This window comes from Sebastes fasciatus, chromosome 11 (assembly GCF_043250625.1).
Source record: "Sebastes fasciatus isolate fSebFas1 chromosome 11, fSebFas1.pri, whole genome shotgun sequence".
Taxonomy (NCBI): Eukaryota; Metazoa; Chordata; class Actinopteri; order Perciformes; family Sebastidae; genus Sebastes; species Sebastes fasciatus.
The window spans coordinates 24674263-24698339 of record NC_133805.1 but is presented as its reverse complement, the minus strand read 5'-3'; the positions used below and the strand labels follow the sequence as shown (position 1 = coordinate 24698339).

Sequence of the window (24077 nt, the reverse complement as noted above, 5' to 3'; positions counted from 1 at the left end):
TACCTGCTGGTGATGATGATTTCTGTCCTGATAACTTCCTTATTGACTTAAAGGTGCTCTATATGATATCCAGAGCATTAATATAGCAGCAAAATTTCAAGTTTCTTTATTTATCAGGTGTACAACAATTACAGTAAGCAGTCATTGGCAATGAAAGTCTTGGGTCTCAGGTACCCTTCAACAAGGCTCATTAAAAATGTATAAATAAAAAAGGAAAATAACACGAGTAAAAACAAAATGAGAAACAAAGATGTAAAATAGTGCAAGTTAAAATATATGAATGTAAACAGGACGGTAGTATGTACAGTATATGCATGATGAGAAGTAATATATATATATATATATATATATACACAGTATATATATATATATACACACACAGTATACAGTATATATATACACAATATACTGTATACAGTGTATATATATACATACAATATATACAGTATATACACAATATACAGTGTATATATATATACACACACACACACAGTATACAGTATATATATATATATATATATATATATATGCTGTATACAGTATATATACAATATACTGTATACAGTATATATATACAATATACTGTATACAGTGTATATATATATATATACACACACACAATATACTGTATACAGTATATATAAACATACAATATATACTGTATATACACAATATATACAATATATATATATACAGAGGTGTAAACAGGAATGCAGTTTGTATAAAGAAGTAATAAATATATACATATATATATATACATATAACAACTATTTGTTACATACAGATATAGAGGAGTAATGGCTACCTGAGCAGAGATTGAAGTCGCTCTCCCTCTGTGTGTGTTGTAATCAGAGCATCTCTGTTCTTTGTTTTCATCGCCAGGCTGGCCGTTCGCTTTTAGTTCATGTTCGTGCATGTGAGCGTGCCCCACTGGCTAGCTTGTGGCCGCCGCTCTGCACTGCTCTCATACGGCGGTTACAGTTGATAATGGCGTCCTGACTGACGGCGTCGATACACCAACAGTGAAGCACCCACCCACTGTCAATCACTCGCAAACTCCGATCAAACAGTCAAACTAGGCAGCGCTGATCAAATATTAATCAATATTCTGTTACTATAATGCCTATTTCTCACCTCAAATGTTTTCAGAATCATCTTGTAGTGTACTGTTTAGCTGAAAAGTGAGAAAGAAAGTTTGGTTCATCTTGAGTTGACTTCTCTTCACAGAAAATTAAGAGAAAATATAAGAGAAAGTTAAGAGAATGTTGCTGCATGAGGCCCAATGTTTCATATTTATTGTTAATCGGGCCTGTCAAATATTTTTATATTTTTTCCAGTTTTGACTCAATTGAACTTTTTATTTCAGAGTAATCATTTAACTTTCTAGCAAGCTTCATACTTAACATTTAGCGAACTGCAACTAACTGTCCAACTTGTCATCATAAACACAGATAGTCCAACATCTGACACAAAACGGCTCCTGCTGAACCCAACACCTAAGTTTCAAGAGAGATGGACAATTCTCCTTTCACAAAACTTATTACAATTCATCCTTTAATTCATCTGTTTAAAGCTGAAGTAGGCGAGATTAGAGCAAATATGATTAAAAAAAGTTATTTTTATAAAACGGTCGCTATATTGTGACAGTAGTACATGAAACAGGTAACCTGAAAAAAATCATGCTCGTCTGTGTCCTCCGGTGTTCCTAACGGCATCTGCAAGATTTCACTTACCGGAGGAAAACAACCAATCAGAGCTGATCTGAGGTCTGCTGTCCAGCTGCCGTCTATGAGAGCCGGCTGTCAATCACTCGCAAACTCCGACCGAACGGTCAAATACGCTGATCAAATATGATTATCAAATATGAATCAATATTATGTTACTGACTTATTTCTCTCCTCAAATGTTTTCAGAATCATCTTGTAGTGCACGGTTTAGCTGTAAAATGAGAAAGTTTGTGACGCCGCTGCCATTGTGAAATCTGGCGAAGGAACGCCAAGTTCTGTTCACATGACCGGAGCACAGCCAATAGGAACGCTCTCTCAATGAAATGACCTGTGATTGGCCAAAGTCTCCCGTCACGGACTAGATTTTCTAAAGCCTGAAAACAGAGCCATGAGGAGGAGCAGGAGTCTAGTTTTCTCTCAGAACACTTGAATTACAATATGCTGAAAGGTTATTATGGAATTTTTTGCCCAATGATGCCAAAAATGTACTGCCTAGTGCCACTTTAATAGTTCCAATCCAATAGTTGTTGAGATATTTCTTTCTGTGCCGACCGACAGATCCACATTGCCATTAGTAAAGCCGTGCCACTACCTTGGCTACCTTACTTTTCTTTAAAAATACAAATTGTTTTCTTCCTATAAGACATTGAGGTCTGAGCAGCTAATTCTTCTAACACGAGTCCTGTTCGTATTTGCTTCGTGCGGTCATGTTCTGTCCTCTGGGCTAAATTTAAATCTCCACTCACAGAAGCTGTCAGGAAGTGCTGCCAGGCCCTGCGCTGGCTGCGAGGCTGGACAGACTGCACATAAAACGACTGCTATCAGAAGGCTGTTGAGGAAACAGAGCCAGGCAACGTTCAGACCCAGGTATGCAGGTATTCCCACAGGTAGCAGGAGGAGCACGGCCAGGAGAACCAGGAATAGGGCCCATGTGTTCAGAAATATATGCAGGGCTTGGTGAGCAACACTTCTTCTGGAGTGAGCTCTACTGCGGTCTGTAATTTGGCCTCTCAGAGGAGGAATTGGTAATAATCGTGTGCTGCACCAAGCATGCAACGCTGCACAGCCCAGAGTCAGGAGGAGGAACATGGCAACCTGCAGGATATGACAGGAGTGGAAGACCCAGCACTGTAGTATCTGGTTGTGAGGCACATCCTCCATGACAGGAATGAAGTCAGACAGCAGGAAGACGTAGAGAGCAGTGAGGTACCACAGGAGGCCCGTCACAAATACGCAGACGATCCATCTGGCCCTGGCGGCGGTGGGTTGCAACCTCCGAGTGACAGTGAAGAAATGGTCCAAACCGGCCACGACTGCAACCGGCCACTGCAGAGCACTGTAGACTTGTCCGAGGATTTGAACCAGCAAACATACGTGGTACGTGGTCAGCTTCAAGTCCAGGAGGATGACGTATCCACCGGCGTTGATGTGAAGGGTGGCGACGGAGAGGGTCAGGATCGTGTCGACGACAGCGAGGGAAACGCAGAACACTCCCAGGAAGCTTTTGCAGATGCGGTTCCTCTGGAGGAACACCAGGGCCCAGTTGAGCAGACATTTTCCTCCCAGACTGAGCAGGATGGAGGGGATGGAGATAAACTTGGCGTGCAGTGGTGCACTGTTGGTCATTATGGAGGGAGACGCTGCTGCTGCAGAGCTGTTCACGAGCTCTGTGTCTGTCTGCTGTTTGGTGCTGAGCAGGTTAATGTATTGTGGGTTGACCTAAAGTTCAGACGAAACATTCAAATTATCAGGACTGTTTGAATGTGTTTGACCAGATTTGACTAACTGGCAACATTAGCAAACAATCCACCAACTGTCATCAGATATTGATTCAGATTTTGCTAAACTCTGATTGGTGCACAAAGATACATTACATCCCCTTTTTCTAAATTAGCCTTGCCCACTTCAGAAATGAGTCCTAAAACCTGGAAATCAGTTAGTATTTTAGTTCTCCCGGTTCCCTCGTCTGGAAGTCAACGGGTTTTTTAAAAGGGTTTTTAGTTAGCTGCCTGAAATAAGGTCTGTGGTTAACACAAGCTGAAGAGATTTTAACGTTTTTTGTTCTACAACATAAAATACGTCAGTAAATATTCTACTCGTGAATATTGAAGCTTTTACATGTCTTAAAAAAGGAGGTTGCTAACAAGTGGCTAAATGAGACTACTAAACGTCCTCCTTTACCGCCTCGAGAGCTCACACTAAAAAACAGAAATCCCCCACTGACATAACTAAAACTGTTCTAACTTTGGCAGAAAATATAAGTAGAGCTGCAACGGTTAGTCGACTAATCGATTAGTCGATCATCAGAAAAATAATCTCCAACTGTCAAGTCAAACTGGAGGTTCCAGGAAATAAGTTTTATAAATATAAATAAATAAATATCATGAATGATTAATATAAATCAAATAAAAAATAAATAAATCAGTAAAATAATTAGTAAAGTAATAACTACACTAGCAAAACAGACTGTTCAGAAAGTAAACCGGATGAAACCAATCTGCCAAATTGCTGCCCGGGGCATTAGAAAAGCAGCACTCAGTCTCACAGTAAAAAGGGTCTGGAAGAGTTAGCACCGCGCTAACAAGCAATGCTGTTTCTCAAACGGCATTGAGATCGGCGGTAAGACTGTTGCCAATATTTTGATAATCGATTAATCGTAATTTTTCATGACAAAATGACAAATTGTTTTCAGCCTCTCAAATATGGAGATTTCCTGCTTTTCTCTGTTTTATATCATATTAAACTTAATATCTTAGGGTGTTGCACTGACAAAACAAGACATTTAATGACATCACATTGGACTTTGAGGAACTGGGATGGACATTTTTCACTATTTTCTGTCATTTTATAGACCAAAAGTTTGATCGATTAATCTAGAAAATAATCGGCAGATTAATCGATAACGAAAATAATCTTTAGCTGCAGCCCTAAATATAAGTCCACTTAGTAGCTATTCTGGAGCTTTTGATTCTATCACACAATCTTCCTCCTTATATGTAGTTTTCCCAGTTGTCATTGAATTGTAGATGTTCAAATCATCTGTTTTTCTGAGCACTTTAAGGTACTCTTGTGGCTTAAAAATTAAGATGAAAGTTCATTCGTCACCAAGTAATCATTTTGCTGTTTCCAAGGTGAAGGATGAGTGTTCTATTTTCTCTTGCACATTGTATATTTTTTTCATGGAAAAATTGCCCGCATACTGAGGAAAAAAGAAGAGTTCTTTAGATAAAAAAACAGCTTTTTATTCCATGTGCAGAAGGTGACAAAGCGTTGGTGCAGATGATTGCACCTTTGACTGAAGCATCACATTTTATTTCACATTGTGTCACCTTTTGCACTCGGAATAAATTGACTCTTTCTGCATCGATGGAATTTTTTGATAGTTAGTGAGCGTTTTGACAAAATAAATCTATTCTTTTTCCGCATGTGGAGCTGAATGGGGTCTGAACTACCATTTCTCACTCTGCTGAAATCAATAACTGAGAGCCTTGTTTGAGGATTCCTTTCTTCTCACCCTGCAAACCCAGAAGTGAAAGTCACACAGGTTAAAACAAGAGTTTGGATGTTATTTTTTCTCTTAACTTGACTGATGCTACAGCTGTATGGCACTACACCTCTTTAGTTATTAGTTAACAGAAAGCAGGCAGAGCCAGGATTAATAGGAAGTTGAAATTGACCAAATATTGACACAGCCATTGTTAGCGAGAGAACTGAGCAAAAAATACAAATATATCAAGTGCTTTTCACTTTTTTCATTGCACTTTTTAAAAAAAGTAAGAATACGTTTCAGTGCTGCAAAGAAGCACCAGAAGATTAATTTATCAACTTTACACCAATAAATTTAACTCAGTTTGACAGGAGACTTTTGCAACACAACACTCTCACGTATTCAAAATAAAAACATGCAAACACACCGCTACCTTTGACTTTATTACCTGTGTGAAGATGTGATGTTAGATGGAGCACTGTATTTCCGTCTCTGCTCCCTTTTAGAGGGTTTCAAATACCCAGCGTCAGTGCAGCTGTACTCTTGAAAAGGTTTTGTTTAGAAGGCGTGGTTGAAAGAAAGGGAAGGCAGTTGGGTAACTCGTGTCAGGTCTGACAAGGAAGTTCATAAAACATAAATTTTTGGGAGTGGTGTTCAAACAACCAATCAATACACAATGTACAGTTTTTCATTTCCTTTAAGACTTTTTTATGCAGTGCAGTCGGGAAGTGAGAGATTTTCCAACAGCACCAAAGAGTAGACGTTAACCGTAATGTGGGCCAAAGGTTCATGGTATTTAAATGAATTGTGAATGTCTTGAGGCGCATCAGAGTTCATTTCAAACATTATATAATATGTGTACTCCCTGTCCTGAAGGCCTGCCAAGTGAAAACCGGTCGATCCAGTTCTCTTTTACAAGTTTTTGAAGTATTTGTTATTCCAAACAAACAGGCCAGAGCCTGTTACTGTATGTCACAGTATCACTCATTAAACACCAAAGGCAGAGCAACAGTCAATCACATAACAGGTCCTGAAAACACATTTTCATAATAATGAGCTGAGTTTTAAAATGTTTTAATAATACTATTTGTATAATGTCTTATTTATTTTGTAATATGGAACACTTTGGGTCAAACAATAGAAAGTAGTATAAGGAGTATAAAGCAAGCTGGCTGATTTTAATTACTTTATATACTGCTGTGTAGCTTAATCTATAATAATATATCATATTTCATTTGTTGATGAATCTATAATTTAACTAGTCACTAAATGTATTAGATACATGCAGTGGAGTGTAAAACATAAAATAAAATTGAAATAGTCAAGAAAAGTACCTCAAAATTGAGTAATGTACTTAGTTACTTTCCACTACTGTGTTTCTGAGTATTTTCACTTTAAAGTTGGCTTCCATCACTTGATTTTAATGTGTTTTGTATGATATTATGCTATGTATTTATTTTGCATTTGTTTTATGTTGTGGCGTCTGAAACTTTAATGTATGTTTAAATGCTGCTGTCTTGGCCAGGTCTCTCTTGCATAAGAGATTCTACCTGGTTAAATAAAGGCTAAATAAAAAAAATAAAAAAAATACTGATTATATATGTATTTATTTATTTTTTAATCTCTGTGTCGTATCATATTGTATATGTGTGATATATTCAAAAACCAAACAGAGTTTGAAAAATAATATATAGCCTTATTAAAGGGACTATTTGTAACTTTCAGAAATGCTTGTTAACAGCGACACTTGTGGCAGTTAAGTCAAAGACAGTCAGCGTTGGGCTCGCGCTTGCTCACTCTAAATAGACATGAACGAGCATCGCACAAAACATTGAGGCGACACACGTCAGCTAAAATCACAATATCACTCTATATTTCAGCTGCTTGGCAGTAATGTTAGCTGACCAGACGAAGGTCTCTCCATGAATCACTGCTGATCCTAGTGTTGGCTTTTCCTGCTGGCTGAAGCAGGAAGAGAAACGTTATCGCCTCCGACCACAGCCGGAGAGAGACACCGGTACCCGGTTGGAGACGATAATGTTTCTCTCTGCGGAGCCCCGTCACTTCACAAGACACGGGAAACCTCTGTTGGTCTGGAGGAGCTGCAGCATTTATTTCTGCACAAATGTCCACTGTACATTCACTAGATATTCTCAGAGCTAAACTAACTCTCCTGCAGTGTGTAGTGAGCGCGCATGCACATCTAGAGGTGGTGCGAGAATGCGCGCGGTGTGAGTGAAGGCAAGCAGGCAGAGGAGCAGAGACTCCGGCCACACGCAAGCGCGCATGTGTCCAGACCCGGTACATTTAAACGCTTAAAAAGTTGCAAACAGTCCCTTTAATGGGTTAATTGATTATACTTTAATACTGTTTATAATTAAAAACTATTAAACCCCCCCACTCCAGTTCTTCAGTTCCGGTTTCACTATGTGGACGTGACCGGAAGTGACCGGCGCTGTTCCTTTAACTCTAACTGAAGCTGCGCAGAGAGCTGCGCAGAGAGCTGCGCGGCTGCACGCAGCAGTGAAGCCCCTGAAGAAGCCTCTGATCCGGCCATCACTTCAACATCACTTCCTCTCCTCATCCACGCCTCGGTCCATCACTCATCCACCTGTTGTATCATCAGCCTGTAGAGTTTGACGGCACTGCCTGTCTTTAAACACACTCGGACCTTCATGAAACAGTAGAGATCTATGAGCATGTTGTCTTCTTTCTGACACAGTAAGACTTCTCATCCTTCAGAGGTGCAGAGCGGTGAGCTAGCTGAGCTACATGCTAACAACAACAAACCACGGGTGATTTAATGCTAATGCTAATCCAGCTAGCTCACTGATGACGGGCAGTCGGTTGTTTGTGTGTCGGTTAACGTCAGCTGCTTAAAGGGTCTGGTGTTATAAAAGCACGGTAATCTCAGTTAAGCTTGGTCCGAGGTCAAATTGTTCATAAATACATTGAAAGCTATGAATTTAACCTTAATTATGTTGTGAATGTAATGCTAAAGGGAAGTTGTAGCTGTCAGACCTCTGCTTGATACAAGGTTGATTATGTTATTTAGTTTATGTCGCTGTTTTGATTTATTTCACTCTAGTTACTAGACACAGTAGAGGCAAATCATAGTCTGCTGAAGGACTAAAACTAACCAATTTAGTGATTAATATTATTAATTCTCAACCTCGTAGACTTCAACTTAGTTTAGTCAAACTACCATCCTGACTTATTCACTTTGTTTTATTTCATTTTATCTTATTTATATGTACAGTACATGAATGTGGGTATATGTATGTGTATATATATATATACAGCGGGTAAAATAAGTATTGAACACGTCACCATGTTTCTCAGTAAATATATTTCCAAAGCTGCTATTGACATGAAATGTTCACCAGATGTTGGTATCAACCCAAGTAATCCATACATATAAAGAAACCAAAACAAATAAGTTCATAAATTAAGTTATGTGTAATAATGTGAAATGACACAGGGAAAAAGTATTGAACACATGAAGAAAGGGAGGTGCAAAAAGGCATGGAAAGCCAAGACAACAGCTGCAAACTGTTGGGGCCATAATCCGGAAGTGGAAAGAACATCATTTCACCATTAACTGGCCACAACCAGGTGCTCCTCGCAAGATTTCTGACAGAGGAGTGAAAATAATTATCAGAAGAGTTGTCCAAGAGCCAAGGACCACTTGTGGAGAGTTTCAGAAAGACCTGGAATTAGCAGGTACAATTGTTTCAAAGAAATCAATAAGTAATGCACTCAACCGCCATGGCCTGTATGCAAGCTCACCACGCAAGACTCCATTGCTGAAGGAAAAGCATGTTGAAGCTCGTTTAAAGTTTGCTGCACAACATTTGGACAAGCCTGTGGAATACTGGGAAAATATAGTCTGTTCAGATGAGAGCAAAATTGAACTCTTTGGATGCCATAATGCACACCATGTTTGGAGGACAAATGGCACTGCACATCACCCTAAAAACACCATACCAACAGTGAAGTTTGGAGGTGGGAACATCATGGTGTGGGGCTGCTTTTCAGCATACGGTACTGGCAAACTTCACATAATTGAAGGAAGGATGAATGGAAAAATGTACCGAGACATTCTTGATAAAAATCTGCTGCCATCTACCAGGATGATCATCATCACCATCCTGGTAGATGGCAGCAGATTATTATGATTTCAATTGTACCTGCTAATTCCAGGTCTTTCTGAAACTCTCCACAAGTGGTCCTTGGCTCTTGGACAACTCTTCTGATAATTATTTTCACTCCTTTGTCAGAAATCTTGTGAGGAGCACCTGGTTGTGGCCAGTTTATGGTGAAATGATGTTCTTTCCACATCCGGATTAGGGCCCAACAGTGCTCACTGGAACATTCAGAAGTTTAGAAATGCGTCCGTAACCAATGTCATCAGTATGTTTTGCAACAATAAGGTTGCGAGAGCTCTTTGCTTTTACTCTTCATGAGATGTTTCTTGTGTGACACCTTGGTAATGAGACACCTTTTTATAGGCCATCAGTTGGGACTGAACCAGCTGATATTAATTTGCACTGATAAGGGGCCGTATTGCTTTATAATTACTGATAGATTTCAGCTGTTGTCTTGGCTTTCCATGCCTTTTTGCACCTCCCTTTCTTCATGTGTTCAATACTTTTTCCCTTTGTCATTTCACATTATTACACATAACTTAATTTATGAACTTATTTGTTTTGGTTTCTTTGTATGTATGGATTACTTGGATTGTTACCAACATCTGGTGAACATTTCATGTCAATAGCAGCTTTGGAAATATATTTACTGTGAAAAATGGTGACGTGTTCAATACTTATTTTACCCGCTGTATATGCAATATATGCGTGTATGTATTGGCATGAACATGTGGGTATATATGAGTGTGTATATGCATATATACATGTATATTTGTTTATCTAATATAATTACTCTTACTATTTCTATATTTATCAATATTAGCTTGCTGTCAATCTGATATGGTGCTCTGTTTCTCTCCACATGGCACCCCAAATATATATATAGGGTTCTTGGGAATATGCATAATGTTTATTGTATATGTACACTTAAAAAAAGAAAAAAATGGAAACACTCTTTTAAATTCATGCTGCTCATTACATCATGCTGCAAACATGTACATTCCTTGATCATGTAAAGTGTCAACGCCTCCAAATAAAAATGAATTAAAAAAAACAAACAAAAAACTAACGAATTTAGTGATTAATAAAACGATTATTTCTCTTGGTTAAAGATGAGCTAACCCTATTGAACCCACATGAGACAAACACACACTCCATCTAGCATCCATCCAGCTTTAGATGAAGTCTTAAAATTGCTAATTGACAGCGAGAAAACACACAAAAGTTGTAGTTATCTATTTATGTGAACTCGAAAAAAAGACCATATTTCTTTGATTTACCTATCATTTATCAGTTAATCCCTTCAGTACTCATTATCAGCTCATACTGAATATTTACACCACTGTGACACACCGTTTACTTTATGAATAACACTTAAAATACTTCAAATAATGGTCTTCATTAGTATATAGGGATACAACTGATGGTTATTTCGTTGTCAGTTAACCTGCTGATTTGTTTTCTTCAAATAATTTATTGGATCATTTTGTCTATAAAATGTCATAAAGTAATGAGAATGTCCAGAGCCCAAGGTGATGCCTTCAAAGTGCGTATTTTTGTCTGACCAGTAGTTTAAAATCTAAATATAATCAAGTTACAAATCCATAAGCTATAGAAAAAACCCAAGTCCTCATGTTTGAGAAGCTAGAACCAGAGAATGTTTAGTATTTTAGCTTCATAAGTGACTCAAAACAATTAATCGATTATCATATCATACACATGTGATTTTTTGTACTAGTTGGCAACCGACTACTCAAGTAATCCACTAATTGTTTTAACTCTAGACAAGTCTCTCCAGTTATTTATAGAACCATCTCATAGATTGTTTTTTTCTCTTTACATTGTCAAAATATCTTTTAACAGATCCTCTGTGTTGCGTCCCTGCAGAATGGAGAACTCGGAGACCGGCCCACCACCGGGGCCCCTGTCGGTGCCAGACAGAGGCATGGCACGACCCTCAACGCCCCCCAGTCAGCTGTTAGAGTCAGCCAGGCCCTCCAAGCACCGGGAGCACCCGTCCAAGTCACCAAGGAGACGGCGGAAGGGGACGAGGTCGCAGCGACGGGGGGGTGGTGGTCATGAACAGCTGCTCTGGGACGTCGAGCGGCGGAGGTTGCCAGGCCAACACGAGCACTTGGAGCCCTCTGGCTCGGCGAGCGACACAGCGGAAAGCTCTCCTAAGAGGTTTGCACTGCAGGTTGCCAGCTGGTCCGCCGTGCCACTGCCACAACTCTGTTGCCCGGGACATGAGGTGATAGTGACCTGTCCTCCTCTCGTTCCTTCCTCACAGGAGAGCCCACTTTCTACATGGACCGTATCCAGCCACTCACTTCGGACCCAAAGCCTGTATTCTTCCCAACCCAACTTCAGTCATGTAAGCACGAGGGTCGAACTTTCTGTGTACAATTACTATTTACACAGAAAAGCTTGTGTAACTGTTTGAGATAAGATAAAATGAGAAATGCTGTGATTGGATGTTACATGAAATGGGATGGCTAACAGAACAGACCACTGAGGCTTGTTGTCACCTGAGTGTTTCCTTGGTTGACTTTTATCTGAGAACAGACAGACGAAATACTCTGGACAATGCCTGTGATCCGTCACGCAGAGGGGAGAGACAAACGGTAAAGAGGAGAAAAATAGTTTTTTTTATATTTAGATGTTTGGAGTTTGGACCTCACTCCTACAAATGTAACACTAAGGTGTCATAACGGTTAATGAATGACTGCAGCTGTTGTAGATTTATCTTTTACTTTACTCAGAACATGAGGTAAGACCTGGTACCATGGTGGCATTTGACTCTATTTAGAATTAAAAGTCGCAAGTCTAGCGTCTAACATATTGACAGGTACTGATGGTGTGTGCAAAATATATGTGTTTTTGTGTTTGTTTACTCACTTGTGTGTGTGTGTGTGTGTGTGTGTTGTCGTGTCCCAGGCACATCCAGGACCCAGCCAGCCAGCGGCTCACCTGGAATAAACCTCCCGTCAACGTGCTCGTTATCAGGAAAATCAGAGATGAGAGCCTCGTCGAGCCTTTCAAAGAGCTCTGCAGGTTTCTAGTGGAGGTACGGGACTGCTGTGCTATTATATACTGTCTGTTTGTCATGTGTTTTACAAAGTTACTATTTTATGATGTCTGTTGAGGAAGTGGACTTTGGATCTGACATAAAACACAAATGGAATTTACTGAAGCCACAAGGGAGATTGAGGTGATGAAATTAAAATAAATAAATAATTAAATAAATGAATAAACTAACCTTTATCAAACATCTAGAGCAACATAATTAACTAAAAATGAAAAACAAAACAAATAAAGAAATACAAATAAGAATAAACCGAAAATAATATACAATTTCCTCAATCTTATTATAAGCAATACGAGATGATGAATGAAAAGTGGGGTTGTTTCAACAGTGGATTATTGTATACGCAGGAGGCTGTTTAATCCAACTCATAGCAAACACTGTCACTACTTCTAGCTACAGTAGCCATAGGAAGCTCATTGTCTCTTAATGGGGAAGTGTCAATTTTAGCAAAGAAAAATGAAAGCATTTTTAATTGCGTAATCCATACATCCGTTTTCTGCTGCTGATCCAGGTCTAAATCATGTTAATTCATGAATTATATCATTAGGAATGTTTGTTATATACTGCTGGGAAGTACTGACAAAAATGTGATAAGAATAAATTATTCTAGGCCATATTGTCCGTAAGTGTTTTCCATTGTACTCCGCCTGGTATGACCATGAAAGAGGTATTAAATTGCATTCTTGGTGGTATTAAAGGGGTCTTAAGTAAGGGATAATACAGTACAGCGAGCCGGACTTGCATCGCTCTGAAGGGGTTACTTTGGGCCTTCAAATGGGGTTGTGTTTACTGTGTTCGCGAGAAGAGTCCATATGAACGCCCCCCTCTTGTGGCACAACCCCGTTAGTGGAAAGTTGTGGCGTGTTTGGTGACGTTGTCAGAAATGGCAGAGGCCATGGAAGTTAATTTTTCGGCGCATAATAACTTAACATATTTTGTAATTTTAGTCATATTTTTCTTCGTAATTTTATAATATGTCTGAGGAAAATGTTGATATTCCCAACGGCGTCATTCTTTTTGTTGTAAACACGAGCTCGCGAGTTTCATTTGAAGGCACCATATTTCACAACGATGACCCACTAGCTGTACATTATCCCGCTTATTACACGGCTACTTACTTAAGAAATCAATAATTTCACACAAAAAATAGTCCGTCAGAGTCCGACATCAGAACTGCGCCCATAGCAACGGTCTGTTATACATAGCAACGGTCTGCTATAAAGAAATGACAGACTGTGGAACGCCGTGATTGACCAATCAGAATCGAGTATTCAACAAAGCCGTGTAATGAAAAGTCTTAGATTTTACTTGGTGAACACTACAGATTCGCTGGATTTGTGTTCCGATGAACTTGAATTTGAACTTGACATTCAAATATTTGTAATATCACTATGGGCATATTGTTTTACTACATTAAACTCTAGTGAGATATCAGCTGTGTCATCCCCATCACCTCCTCCACCTACAGCTGCTCCACCTGCTGGTCTGTTTTCCAATGCTAGTCTAGTGTGTGTTTTGAAGTACCTGTCAATCAATATGAGAGTAATACCCGGTTGCAGTGTTGTCTTCAGTTTTATTAGTGGGGATATGAGACTGTCAATTTAATTGATTTCAGTTACAGGTTTGTCCTTGGCTGCTATTTAACTAAACCCATGTTCACTGAAACATGTGTGACACTGAAGAGCAGCGAGTCGAACCAAAAGATCAATACAGGAAATGAACCAGACATGTTACAGTCTGGTCTCATGCTGTTACGACACCTTTCGGCCACATGTTTCCAAAACAAGATGTGCTTTGTGTAACAAGACGGCCAGCGAACCCGTGTATTTACATTCCATACAAACAGCGTCACTTCAGTCCACACATGTTTGGCGTACGGTCGACTTCACTTCGGAGAGAGTACGTTTGAGAGATGTCTGTGTGTGTTTTGGCTGCTGTCACTAAAGCATGTCTGTGTGTATCAGGAGAAGCAGATGATGGTGTACGTGGAACGCAGGGTAGCAGATGATGCTACGCTGTCAAAGGACGAGGCGTTCGGCTCCATCCGCAATCAGCTCTGCACCTTCAGAGAGGGTGAGACTCCACAATAAAGACACAGACATTAATGCTGAAATAATGACATACATTTGGCATTTTTAAACAAGTAATAAGGACTGCAACTATTTATTTTCATCGTCGATTAATCTGTGAATTATTTTCTTGATTAATTGATTAGTTGTTTGATCTATAAAATGTCAGAAAATGGTGAAAAATGTCTATCAGTGTTTCCCAAAGCCCAAGATGACGTCCTCAAATGTCTTGTTTTGTCCACAATTCAAAGATATTCAGTTTACTGTCATAGAGGAGTAAAGAAACTGGAAAATATTCACATTTAAGAAGCTGGAATCAGAGAATTTTGACTTTTCTTTCTTAAAAAATTACTCAAACCGATTAATCGATTATCAAACATAGTACGATTAATTCAATAGTTGACAAATAATCGATTAATTAATTAATCGTTGCAACTCTACAAATAATAATATCCTTTTCAGAAATAAAAATAGATTAAAATATGCCCTTAAAAATAAAAGTCCTGTATACACAATTAAGTTAAAGTGAAGGGAGTTTTGGCTTTAAAATGCTAAAATTAAAGGTACTCATTCTAACAACTTTATGTAAGCGGTATTTTATTGTTGTGGTGTTTAATGGTGGTTTTACTGATTTGTATTAATACACAATACTTTGTGAGCTTATACTTTTACGTGTAGAATCTTAATTTGCTAAATAACCAGTAACAAAAGCTGTCAAGATGGAATGGAGTATAGTGTGGAGTATACAGTATATAAGTCTACCAGACTGTCTGAGACTGTCACTGACTTTCTTGTACTTGAGTACAGTATTCAACGTAAATGTACTTTCTTAATTTTTAATTCTGCAGCCAAAATTTAGTTTAGATCACATTAATACTACAGAAAATATTTGACTACAGTCTTCTATTGTCTTATGTTGTTGCTATTGGTCTGTTAGATTTTGTGAGAAGTATAATGCTTTTAAAATGAAAACGTTTTATTGAGTATAGCAGTGTTTTTTTGTTTGCCTACAGGTTATGATGATATCTCTGACTGCATAGACCTGATCATCTGTCTCGGTGGAGATGGGACTTTGCTCTACGCCTCCTCTCTCTTCCAGGTAATCACACTTTTATTGGTTCATCATTTCAGGTAGGGCTGCACAATAAATCGAAATTTAATCACAATATGGCCTACTGCAATTTTCAATATATATAAACGGAAACTTGTGTTTGGTGGATTATTTCTCTGTTGTTACAATGCTAATTGGCATTGTATTTTACATCATTGGAAAGCCTGTTTATTTACCTTCGCAATGATGTCCAACTTGTAAGGATCATGCATTTGTGGGATGAGCAGCACAGCTGATTATGTGGGTAGCGCCCAAGAAAAATTTGCCAAAATGCTCTGCCAATATGTATACAATATAAAATCTTTTAATATCAAATGTATACAAATTGTCTCAGTGTTGTGTTCTACATGTTTTTTTTTCTTTACAGTTAAGTAAACAGATGAGTTTTTAGGTCATGATTCTGACCGGAGTGAGAGTCAGGTTGATTTTTATGTCCGGACTGTTTTTCTTTTCTGTAGGGCAGCGTCCCTCCGGTTATGGCGTTCCACCTCGGCTCTCTGGGTTTCTTGACGCCCTTCAAATTTGAGTCGTACAAGACTGAAGTGGCCAAAGTGTTTGAAGGTAGAGAGGAGCTTTAAATAAAATAGCGGTCTCATATATGTGAATGTAAACACTTATTCTTGACACATATCAGTACAATAAGTAGATAATGTGTGTGAATGCCACAAGTGTGCTTATGTTTACATGTATGTCTGTATGTGGGTTTTCAGGCAATGCAGCCATCACTCTGCGCAGTCGTCTTAAGGTGAAGGTGGTGAAGGACATGCTTCAGAGAACAGGTCAGCAGCCGCACAGTCGAGAGCCTCAGCAGCAAGAGGAGGAGGAACACAACGGACTCCTTCCTCATGGACACACCAACAGCGAGGCCGGCAAGGTCACCCTGCAGCTACAGGTGAGGACAAAGAGGCACAGGTATAACAGCTGAGAGGAGACCAAGTGCTTCTTGAGCTAATAAAATACACAAAGCAGGGTAAAGGTGCTGGTTGCAGCCCCCTTTTCACAGCAGGAACTTTTCCAGGGGCTCATGGAACCCTTTCAAGAACCGTACCTATATTTCAACAAGAGGACTTGGGAACTAAATTCAGTTCATTTGCCGATCCAGGTGCCAGAAAAGTCCCTGCTCTGAAGCAGTACTTTTATGATGGCCCTGAAACTGATTGGGTGGAGTTTGCAATCTGATTTGAACTCTGACGGGAACTTTTGTCGCACAATAAGGAAGTACTGGATGAGAACAGAATCGATATTAGAACGACAGTCAGACATTTCTGCTAAAGTTCATTGACCTATCGAATGAGGTGTCAGCTTCTCGACTAGTCTGAAAAGAAAGTAAGATAAAGAGAGAGTGTATATGTGAACAAGCTGTGAGTGAAGCAAGTGATTCATTAGATCCACTCAAACATCAGAGTCACACAACTGTAAATACAAACAACAAGATAAGCTTTGTTGTTGTTTCCTTATGTTTAATAATTGCCTCTTAGGCTGTCCTTTTTCAACCTGCTGAGACCCACAATAGAGCTATTTTTGTCTTTATAGGGGGAACAGGGGCTCAGCACTGCGTCAAATTATTCTAGTCATAAATCAAAAATAAAAATAAATGAATGAATGAATGACTTAATTCATTTGAATAGATTGTGAACATTTATAAGGGCTGAGAAATCCCCATGCTCTATTATGTCTCATAAGTTGTTGCAGCAATTTATGAGTGAATACCATTAGTTACACAGATTTGGTGCTAAATTTAACATTTTTTTTTTTACCATTTTACCAGAATTGCTAAAAATGATCAATAATCCCTCCAAAATCCCACATTAAGACACCCAGACCTTGAGGAACATAAGAGAAAAAGCCATGCTCACTGGATCCCAAAGAGTCTCAGCTTTACAGTGATACCAACTTTATGTAATTCCAAGACTGTTTAGGGACCACAGTATGCAGAAATATTCAAACACATCATTTTAGAATAGGCGAACATAACACATTTATACTTCATTCAAAATACTGCATGTGATTATCATAAAGTGGGCATGTCTGTAAAGGGGAGACTCGTGGGTACCCATAGAACCCATGTTCATTCACATATCTTGAGGTCAGAGGTCAAGGGACCCCTTTGAAAATGGCTATGCCAGTTTTTCCTCTTTAAGTTTTCTAGTTTCATATCATATCTGTAGCTTCACTTTAGCTTTAAAACCGAACTGCTACAGCCTCTGAAAGACGGTCGTGTCTCAGGGAGTTAATCACTTATTGGACTGATTTGCTTAATCTTCATGGTTCTTCAGATGCAGTGTGAATGCAAACAGGGATGTTTAAAGGACGACTTATAGTTCTTGAGTTTAGTTCCATAGTTCCTGGTTGAAAAGGGCTCATGTGATGTATTTTGTCCTCTTTATTAATTCCTGATCACGCCCTGAAAATGACGCTGTAAACACCTAAAGATGATGGAGGCTTCTTCTGTCTGTCTGTTCCTTGTTTCCTTTTTTCATCCCTGGGTGCATACGTACATGCGTACGAGCTCACAGTGAGCGAGCCGGGTTGCCATGGCGACAGTCATAATAAAGCTGCTGGGCGCAGATATGGGAGAGAAAAAGTAGGATGTTTATGAAGTTCTGTTGAGCCAGTTGCCATGGAGATCCTGGCATCAACAGCGCCGTCGACGCCGAATCGATATTTAATGAGCTCTGACGCTCTCGGTCTGACACACTCTGTAACTAAACAACATGCCTCACTGCTGCAGTCTCAGACACACACACACACACACACACACACACACACACACACACACACACACACACGCACACGCACGCACACACACATTGCTGCAGTTTGTCATTTTCAGTGCAGCTCTCTCTCCTCTTTCCCGTCTCATCGATAAATAACGGACAGTGACGGATCGTTGTGGCCTCTGAGCCCGAGTTTGACCTCACATTACATCACGTCTGCTGCATCCAGCAGGATGTGTGCTCTGCGCTCGGCTGACGTCAGTACATCGGGCAGACATCACCGCTCAGCAGTGCGGTACTCTGACTGAAGTGTGGAGCGTGATTTGTATGCTGCTTGTCTGCACACCAGCATTTTTTTCTCTGCTCGTAGTTTTCCTCTTGTAACGTGGGAATGTAATGCACTGTAACTCTGCGTCTGTCGCTGGCTGATTTATTGTTTTTATTGAGTGCAGAGAATACATTTGGTTCATATTTACTGTCTGTGAAAAGGAATAACATATTGAAGACTACGCCTTTGTAAAGAGCTTTTCCACCTTTATGCAGCGAGGGAAGTGCAGTTATTTTGCCTTTATATCTCCCAGAGAGGTTGTGTGTTAAAGTTGTTTCATTAGAAAAACTTACTTAAACAGATGTTAATTAAATTTTGGTGCAGACGTAGGCCATGGTCCAAAGACAACCTGATTAATTTTTGTTGTGGATAGAGACCCCATGTGGCCATTTATAAAGCACCCTACATGGGGCACAATCTTTACAAACCTTCAGTTACATAATCATCTTCATACAATATTTGGTTAAGAACATATTTGGTTGACTCTGGAGTTTTTTTGTTAATATGCCATCCCACATTCCTGTTTTTGGTTGCCAAATTCACACACATATATATACAGTACGTGTTGCACATATACTGTACAGCATGTGGATGCACACAAACACTTCAAAACATTTATGTAATTTGGCCTATAGATGGCACTACATTAACATGATTCATTTAAATGGTTGTAAATCAATGGTCATGAGTCTGATTTTGCTTGTACACATCCCTTAAAGGGATAGTTTGGATATTTTGAAGTGGGGTTGTATGAGGTACTTCTCCATAGTCAGTGTATTACCTACAGTAGATGACGATTGGTGCACAGCTTGGAGAAACAGACAGGAGTTACCGACACCGGAGCAAAGCAATGTACTGCTGTGGAAGGGGGCAGCAACAAAACGTATTTTAGCCACCTAAAAGAAAGGCTCACCTAAAATGCCAACTGTCATCTACCGTAGGTAATACACTGACTATAGAGAAGTACCTCATACAACCCCACTTCAAATAATCCGAACTACCTACTACCTACCTTTTAATATTCCCAAAGAGGAATTTAGGTTTTCTCCAAAATCAACTTGGTCATATGTCACCAATTTGATACCGATTCAGAGTCTAATTGGTAGATTGTGCAGCCTCTGAGTGCCTTCTAATCGTAATTTTGGTCTGTGTGTGTGTTTTCAGGTGTTGAATGAGGTGGTGGTGGACCGAGGCCCGTCCTCCTACCTGTCCAATGTGGACTTGTACCTTGATGGACGGCTCATCACCTCAGTGCAGGGAGACGGTAAGAGCCTCCCGTCATGTGATGTCACCTCTTTGTCATGACTCGTAGATACGGTGAATTAATACGGTAAATGTGGTAAATGTCTTCTCTCTCTCTCTCTCTCTCTCTCTCTCTCTCTCTCTCTCTCTCTCTCTCTCTCTCTCTCTCTCTCTCTCTCTCTCTCTCTCTCTCTCTCTCTCTCTCTCTCTCTCTCTCTCTCTCTCTCTCTCTCTCTCTCTCTCTCTCTCTCTCTCTCTCTCTCTCTCTCTCTCTCTCTCTCTCTCTCTCTCTCTCTCTCTCTCTCTCTCTCTCTCTCTCTCTCTCTCTCTCTCTCTCTCTCTCTCTCTGTCCTCCAGGTGTGATTGTGTCCACACCTACAGGCAGCACAGCGTATGCAGCGGCAGCAGGAGCCTCCATGATCCACCCCAATGTACCCGCCATCATGGTCACCCCCATCTGCCCACACTCGCTCTCCTTCAGGCCCATCGTCGTCCCTGCCGGGGTGGAGCTCATGGTAAGAATGAAGGGGAAGGAGGCTGAGTTGAGCTTCATGTTGCTGTTTATAGTTCTGCACTTTACTCGAAGGATGAACTCCAGTTTTCCAAATGATATTCCCTCATTTGCTGTCTAACACTCGGGCTAAAATCTCCCACAGTTGTTCAGTGGGCTTGAGATGTGGTGACTGTCCATTTAGCACCATGTAGTGACTCCTCGTGGCCTTTTACAGAAGCATCTGCTTTTGTTATTTTGTAACTCTTCTCATTTACTCAGTTTTTCTGTAATTTATCACCCGTCTTTTTATGCACTGCTTAAAAATATATACATTTTTATGCCTCCACCACTGACAGCCGTGGCCGGAGGCATTACGTTTTCCGTCCGTCCGTCCGTCTGTGTCGGTTCACAAGAATGGTGACCGCGATATCTCAGGAACGCCTGGAGGGAATGTCTTCAATTTGACACAAACTGACGTTGTTCCCTCCTATCTAGATCCTTGCTTGTGTTGTAAGAAATCTCAGATGTACATCGCTTTGAAAAAAAGCATCTGCTAAATGAAATTGTAGAATTGTAGAATAACAACAAGATACCCTGAGTATGTTGAACTCGCTTCGTAGTACAAGCCTCTGTCCAGGGTGTGAATGTCAGCTGGGATCGGTTCCAGCCTCCTCGTGACCCTGAATAGGATAAGCGGTTACAGATAATGGATGGATCGATACTATTGACCCTTTATGGATGTGATATGATTGCTATCATTGTTGTATGACCTGGCTTAGGTTAAACTCTTTGTAAAACATGAACAAATGCATACAGAGAATGAATGCAATATAACTTTCTTTTATTATCTTAGTTTGACAGATTTTCCAGTTTAAAATATTCCCATTTTGCTGACATTTTGCTAGCTCTGGCAAATATTACACTACTACCCTATCGGTACTGCACATGTGCAACTCTCGACAGAGATGAGAAAGAAGCGAGATGGCTCAGTCTTTAGCTAGTTTTCATCATCAGTTTCGGACGCAGTGATCATTTCCTCCGTAGCTGAGGATGGAAGTTTCTAACGAGTGAGCCGTCTAGCTTCTTTCTCATCTCTGTTGAGAGTTACACATGTGCAATACCAGTTGGGCAGGATGTACGGACGGATCGGGTAGCGAGTGACAGTTGATGATCCTGTTGTCGCGTAAATGAGCTGATAAGTGATATGATAACGTGATATCATATCACTTGCCGATACCCGATCCAGCATCTTAGGCAGTATAGGAGGCATTTTCTGATACCGGTATCGGAACAACTCTACTTTGATGTCATGATTGTGGTATGTAGTTTCCATTAATCATCTGTTCTTTAGAGGTACCATAGTATTCAAGGACTTTTTTTCAATTTACAAACAAATTGCTATACAAATGCATTTCCTATCTTCTATATTATCCTAGCCACTTTTGAGCCATGCTAGTGACATGGCTCCAGGGATGGCAATGTCAGTCTCTCAGGTTGGTGTATTGATCAGTCGGTCAGTGTGAAGCTTTATTATAACTCATAACTGTAGCTTGGAAACTGACAGTCCTCTTCTCCCCCAAATCAGATCACCTTGTCCCCTGATGCCAGGACCACCGCCTGGGTGTCGTTTGACGGCAGGAAGAGACAGGAGATCCAGCATGGAGACTGGTAAAGTTCATTCAACTGCTGCTGTTTCATTATGCAGATTTATTTTCCCTAATTTTTAGGATTAATTTGCTTCCTGCTTTTCTCTCCCAACAGCATCAAGATCACCACATCTTGCTACCCAGTACCGTCTATCTGTTGCCACGACCTGGTGTACGACTGGTTTGAAAGCCTGGCTCAGTGTTTGCACTGGAACGTACGCAAGAGGCAGGCGCGACTGGCGGACGTCTCCGACTCGTCAGACACCGAAAACTGAATGAGCGGGGGCTTTTCCTGGCCTATGTTGAAGTCGACGCTCTCTCACAGCAGCTGAGTGACACTGAGGGGGATCAGAGTTGTTCTGACACCCCGCAAACATTTCCATCACAGAAACACAGGACTGTGACAGTGAGAGCACATGTGTCTTCAGCCACATTAGAGTTAAATTAGCGGTATGAATAGCATGTTTAATGGACATACTGTGCTAACAGTATTTTATACATTTGAGAAAGCATCTCATTACATTCCAATACAAACACAATCTGTAACTGTATCTGTAGTTTACAGGGAGAAAGCATGTTTCTCACCTAGAGATGAAAACAAAACAAAACAATTGCAGTTACTTATTAATATTATGAATTAATATTCTGTTGTTTTGGGCATGGAGCACTTAATAATCAATGTGAGGATCGGTGTGTAAATTCTAGGTGTTTCTGGCATAAACACGGGGGGAATTATGGGTAGAAAAATGTTGATAGATTCAGAAAAAGGACTGTAAATATAAATTTGTACATACAAGATTCTAAGATAAATGTATTTAATGTCATATTTATGTGATATTTATATTGATGGGAGCTTAAAAAGACTGAAAAACTTCTATTAATGAGTCAGCCAAAGACCACTTTGTGTGATTAATCTGTACAAACATATTGTACAATCCAAAGCCTACTTTCTGTACATCCTAAGAGTAGCTGTACAGGACTTTTTCATTTGTTTTTTTGTTTTTTTTCCAATTGCTTTCTTAACTAAGTTAAATTCTACAAGTCAGATTGCATGTTGTAGAACAAAATAGATAGAGTCAGAGAAACATCCACCAGTCATGTTTGTTTTCATGATCATTAAACTGTCAACGTGAAAGGAAGTAGTGCTAAAATAAAGTTCAACCACTCATTAAGTTCAGTCTGATCTTTGTGTGAACCCAAATTTCAAAGTCATCAGCTAGAATAAAACAAATTCCTATTAGACAACATGAAAATAAAATGAAGTACTGACTTTTCAAAATATAACGTGCAGGACTGAATAAGTCCTGCACATTAGTACAGTATGTTGAAAAAAAGTCATAGTATAGTATGTTGAAAAAAATTTAAGTCATAGTATGTTGAAAAAATAAACAGTCACAGTATACTATGTTAAAAAAATAAGTCATAGTATACTATGTCTAAAAAATGTATAAATGTAGTATGTCATATAAAAATCTCACAGTATCATATGCCACAAAAATGTAATAGAAAATGTATGTCATAATTAAGTCATAAAAAGAATAATAGTATAGTTTATCATAAAAAGCTAATAAAAAATGCATTACATTTTATCTTTTCCATCCCACTTCCACATTAAACTGACAAATTGTACACTACAGCAGTAGCATTGATGACAGAAGGTAATTCCAGCGACACTCGCAAGGTGCCAATAGTTGCCATGCAGCTGTAACAATAATTAATTTGATCAACAGAAAATTAATTGCCAACAATTTTGATCGTTATTTTTTTCTTTTTAAAATGCCAAACATTTGCGAGCTTCAGGTTCTTAAGTATTAGCTGACATTTTAACAAAGAAATTATTAATTGAAAAAATAATCAGTAAATTAATTCCTAATGAAAACAATAATTAGTTTCAGACCTTTACACAGTACAAGTCCTTTTTGAATTTATTCATCAATACTTCTAATGGAACTTCTGGAACAAATTCTATAATTTGCATTAAATATTAACTTTTTTAAACTTGCATTAATATAGTTTAAATG

General features: G+C 39.4%; 2 protein-coding genes across 6 annotated transcripts; one reads left to right on the top strand and one right to left on the bottom strand.

Moving 5' to 3' along the window:
- Positions 1-92: 92 nt before the first annotated feature.
- gpr160 (G protein-coupled receptor 160) lies at positions 93-9557 on the bottom strand. 2 transcript variants are annotated; one of them, XM_074651771.1, is made up of 3 exons: positions 9405-9557; positions 5663-5749; positions 93-3446 (listed from the first exon to the last, which is right to left on the bottom strand). In XM_074651771.1, exon 3 carries the CDS (start codon positions 3351-3353, stop codon positions 2433-2435), a length of 921 nt encoding a protein of 306 aa, XP_074507872.1. In that variant the 5' UTR covers positions 3354-3446; positions 5663-5749; positions 9405-9557; the 3' UTR covers positions 93-2432. The 2 variants fall into 2 exon arrangements, with proteins under 2 accessions (XP_074507872.1, XP_074507870.1); XM_074651769.1 differs by having other exon boundaries at positions 5663-5756; positions 9405-9547.
- On the top strand, positions 7719-23228 carry nadkb (NAD kinase b). 4 transcript variants are annotated; one of them, XM_074651751.1, is made up of 12 exons: positions 7719-7935; positions 11226-11546; positions 11653-11736; positions 12300-12429; positions 14415-14523; positions 15533-15618; positions 16089-16191; positions 16341-16522; positions 19840-19939; positions 20275-20432; positions 21996-22078; positions 22172-23228. In XM_074651751.1, the coding sequence occupies exons 2-12, from the start codon at positions 11251-11253 to the stop codon at positions 22329-22331; spliced, it is 1491 nt and encodes a 496-aa protein (XP_074507852.1). In that variant the 5' UTR covers positions 7719-7935; positions 11226-11250; the 3' UTR covers positions 22332-23228. The 4 variants fall into 4 exon arrangements, with proteins under 4 accessions (XP_074507852.1, XP_074507849.1, XP_074507851.1 ...); XM_074651748.1 differs by having other exon boundaries at positions 7719-8009; positions 11250-11546; XM_074651750.1 differs by having other exon boundaries at positions 7720-7935; positions 11250-11546.
- Positions 23229-24077: the final 849 nt, after the last annotated feature.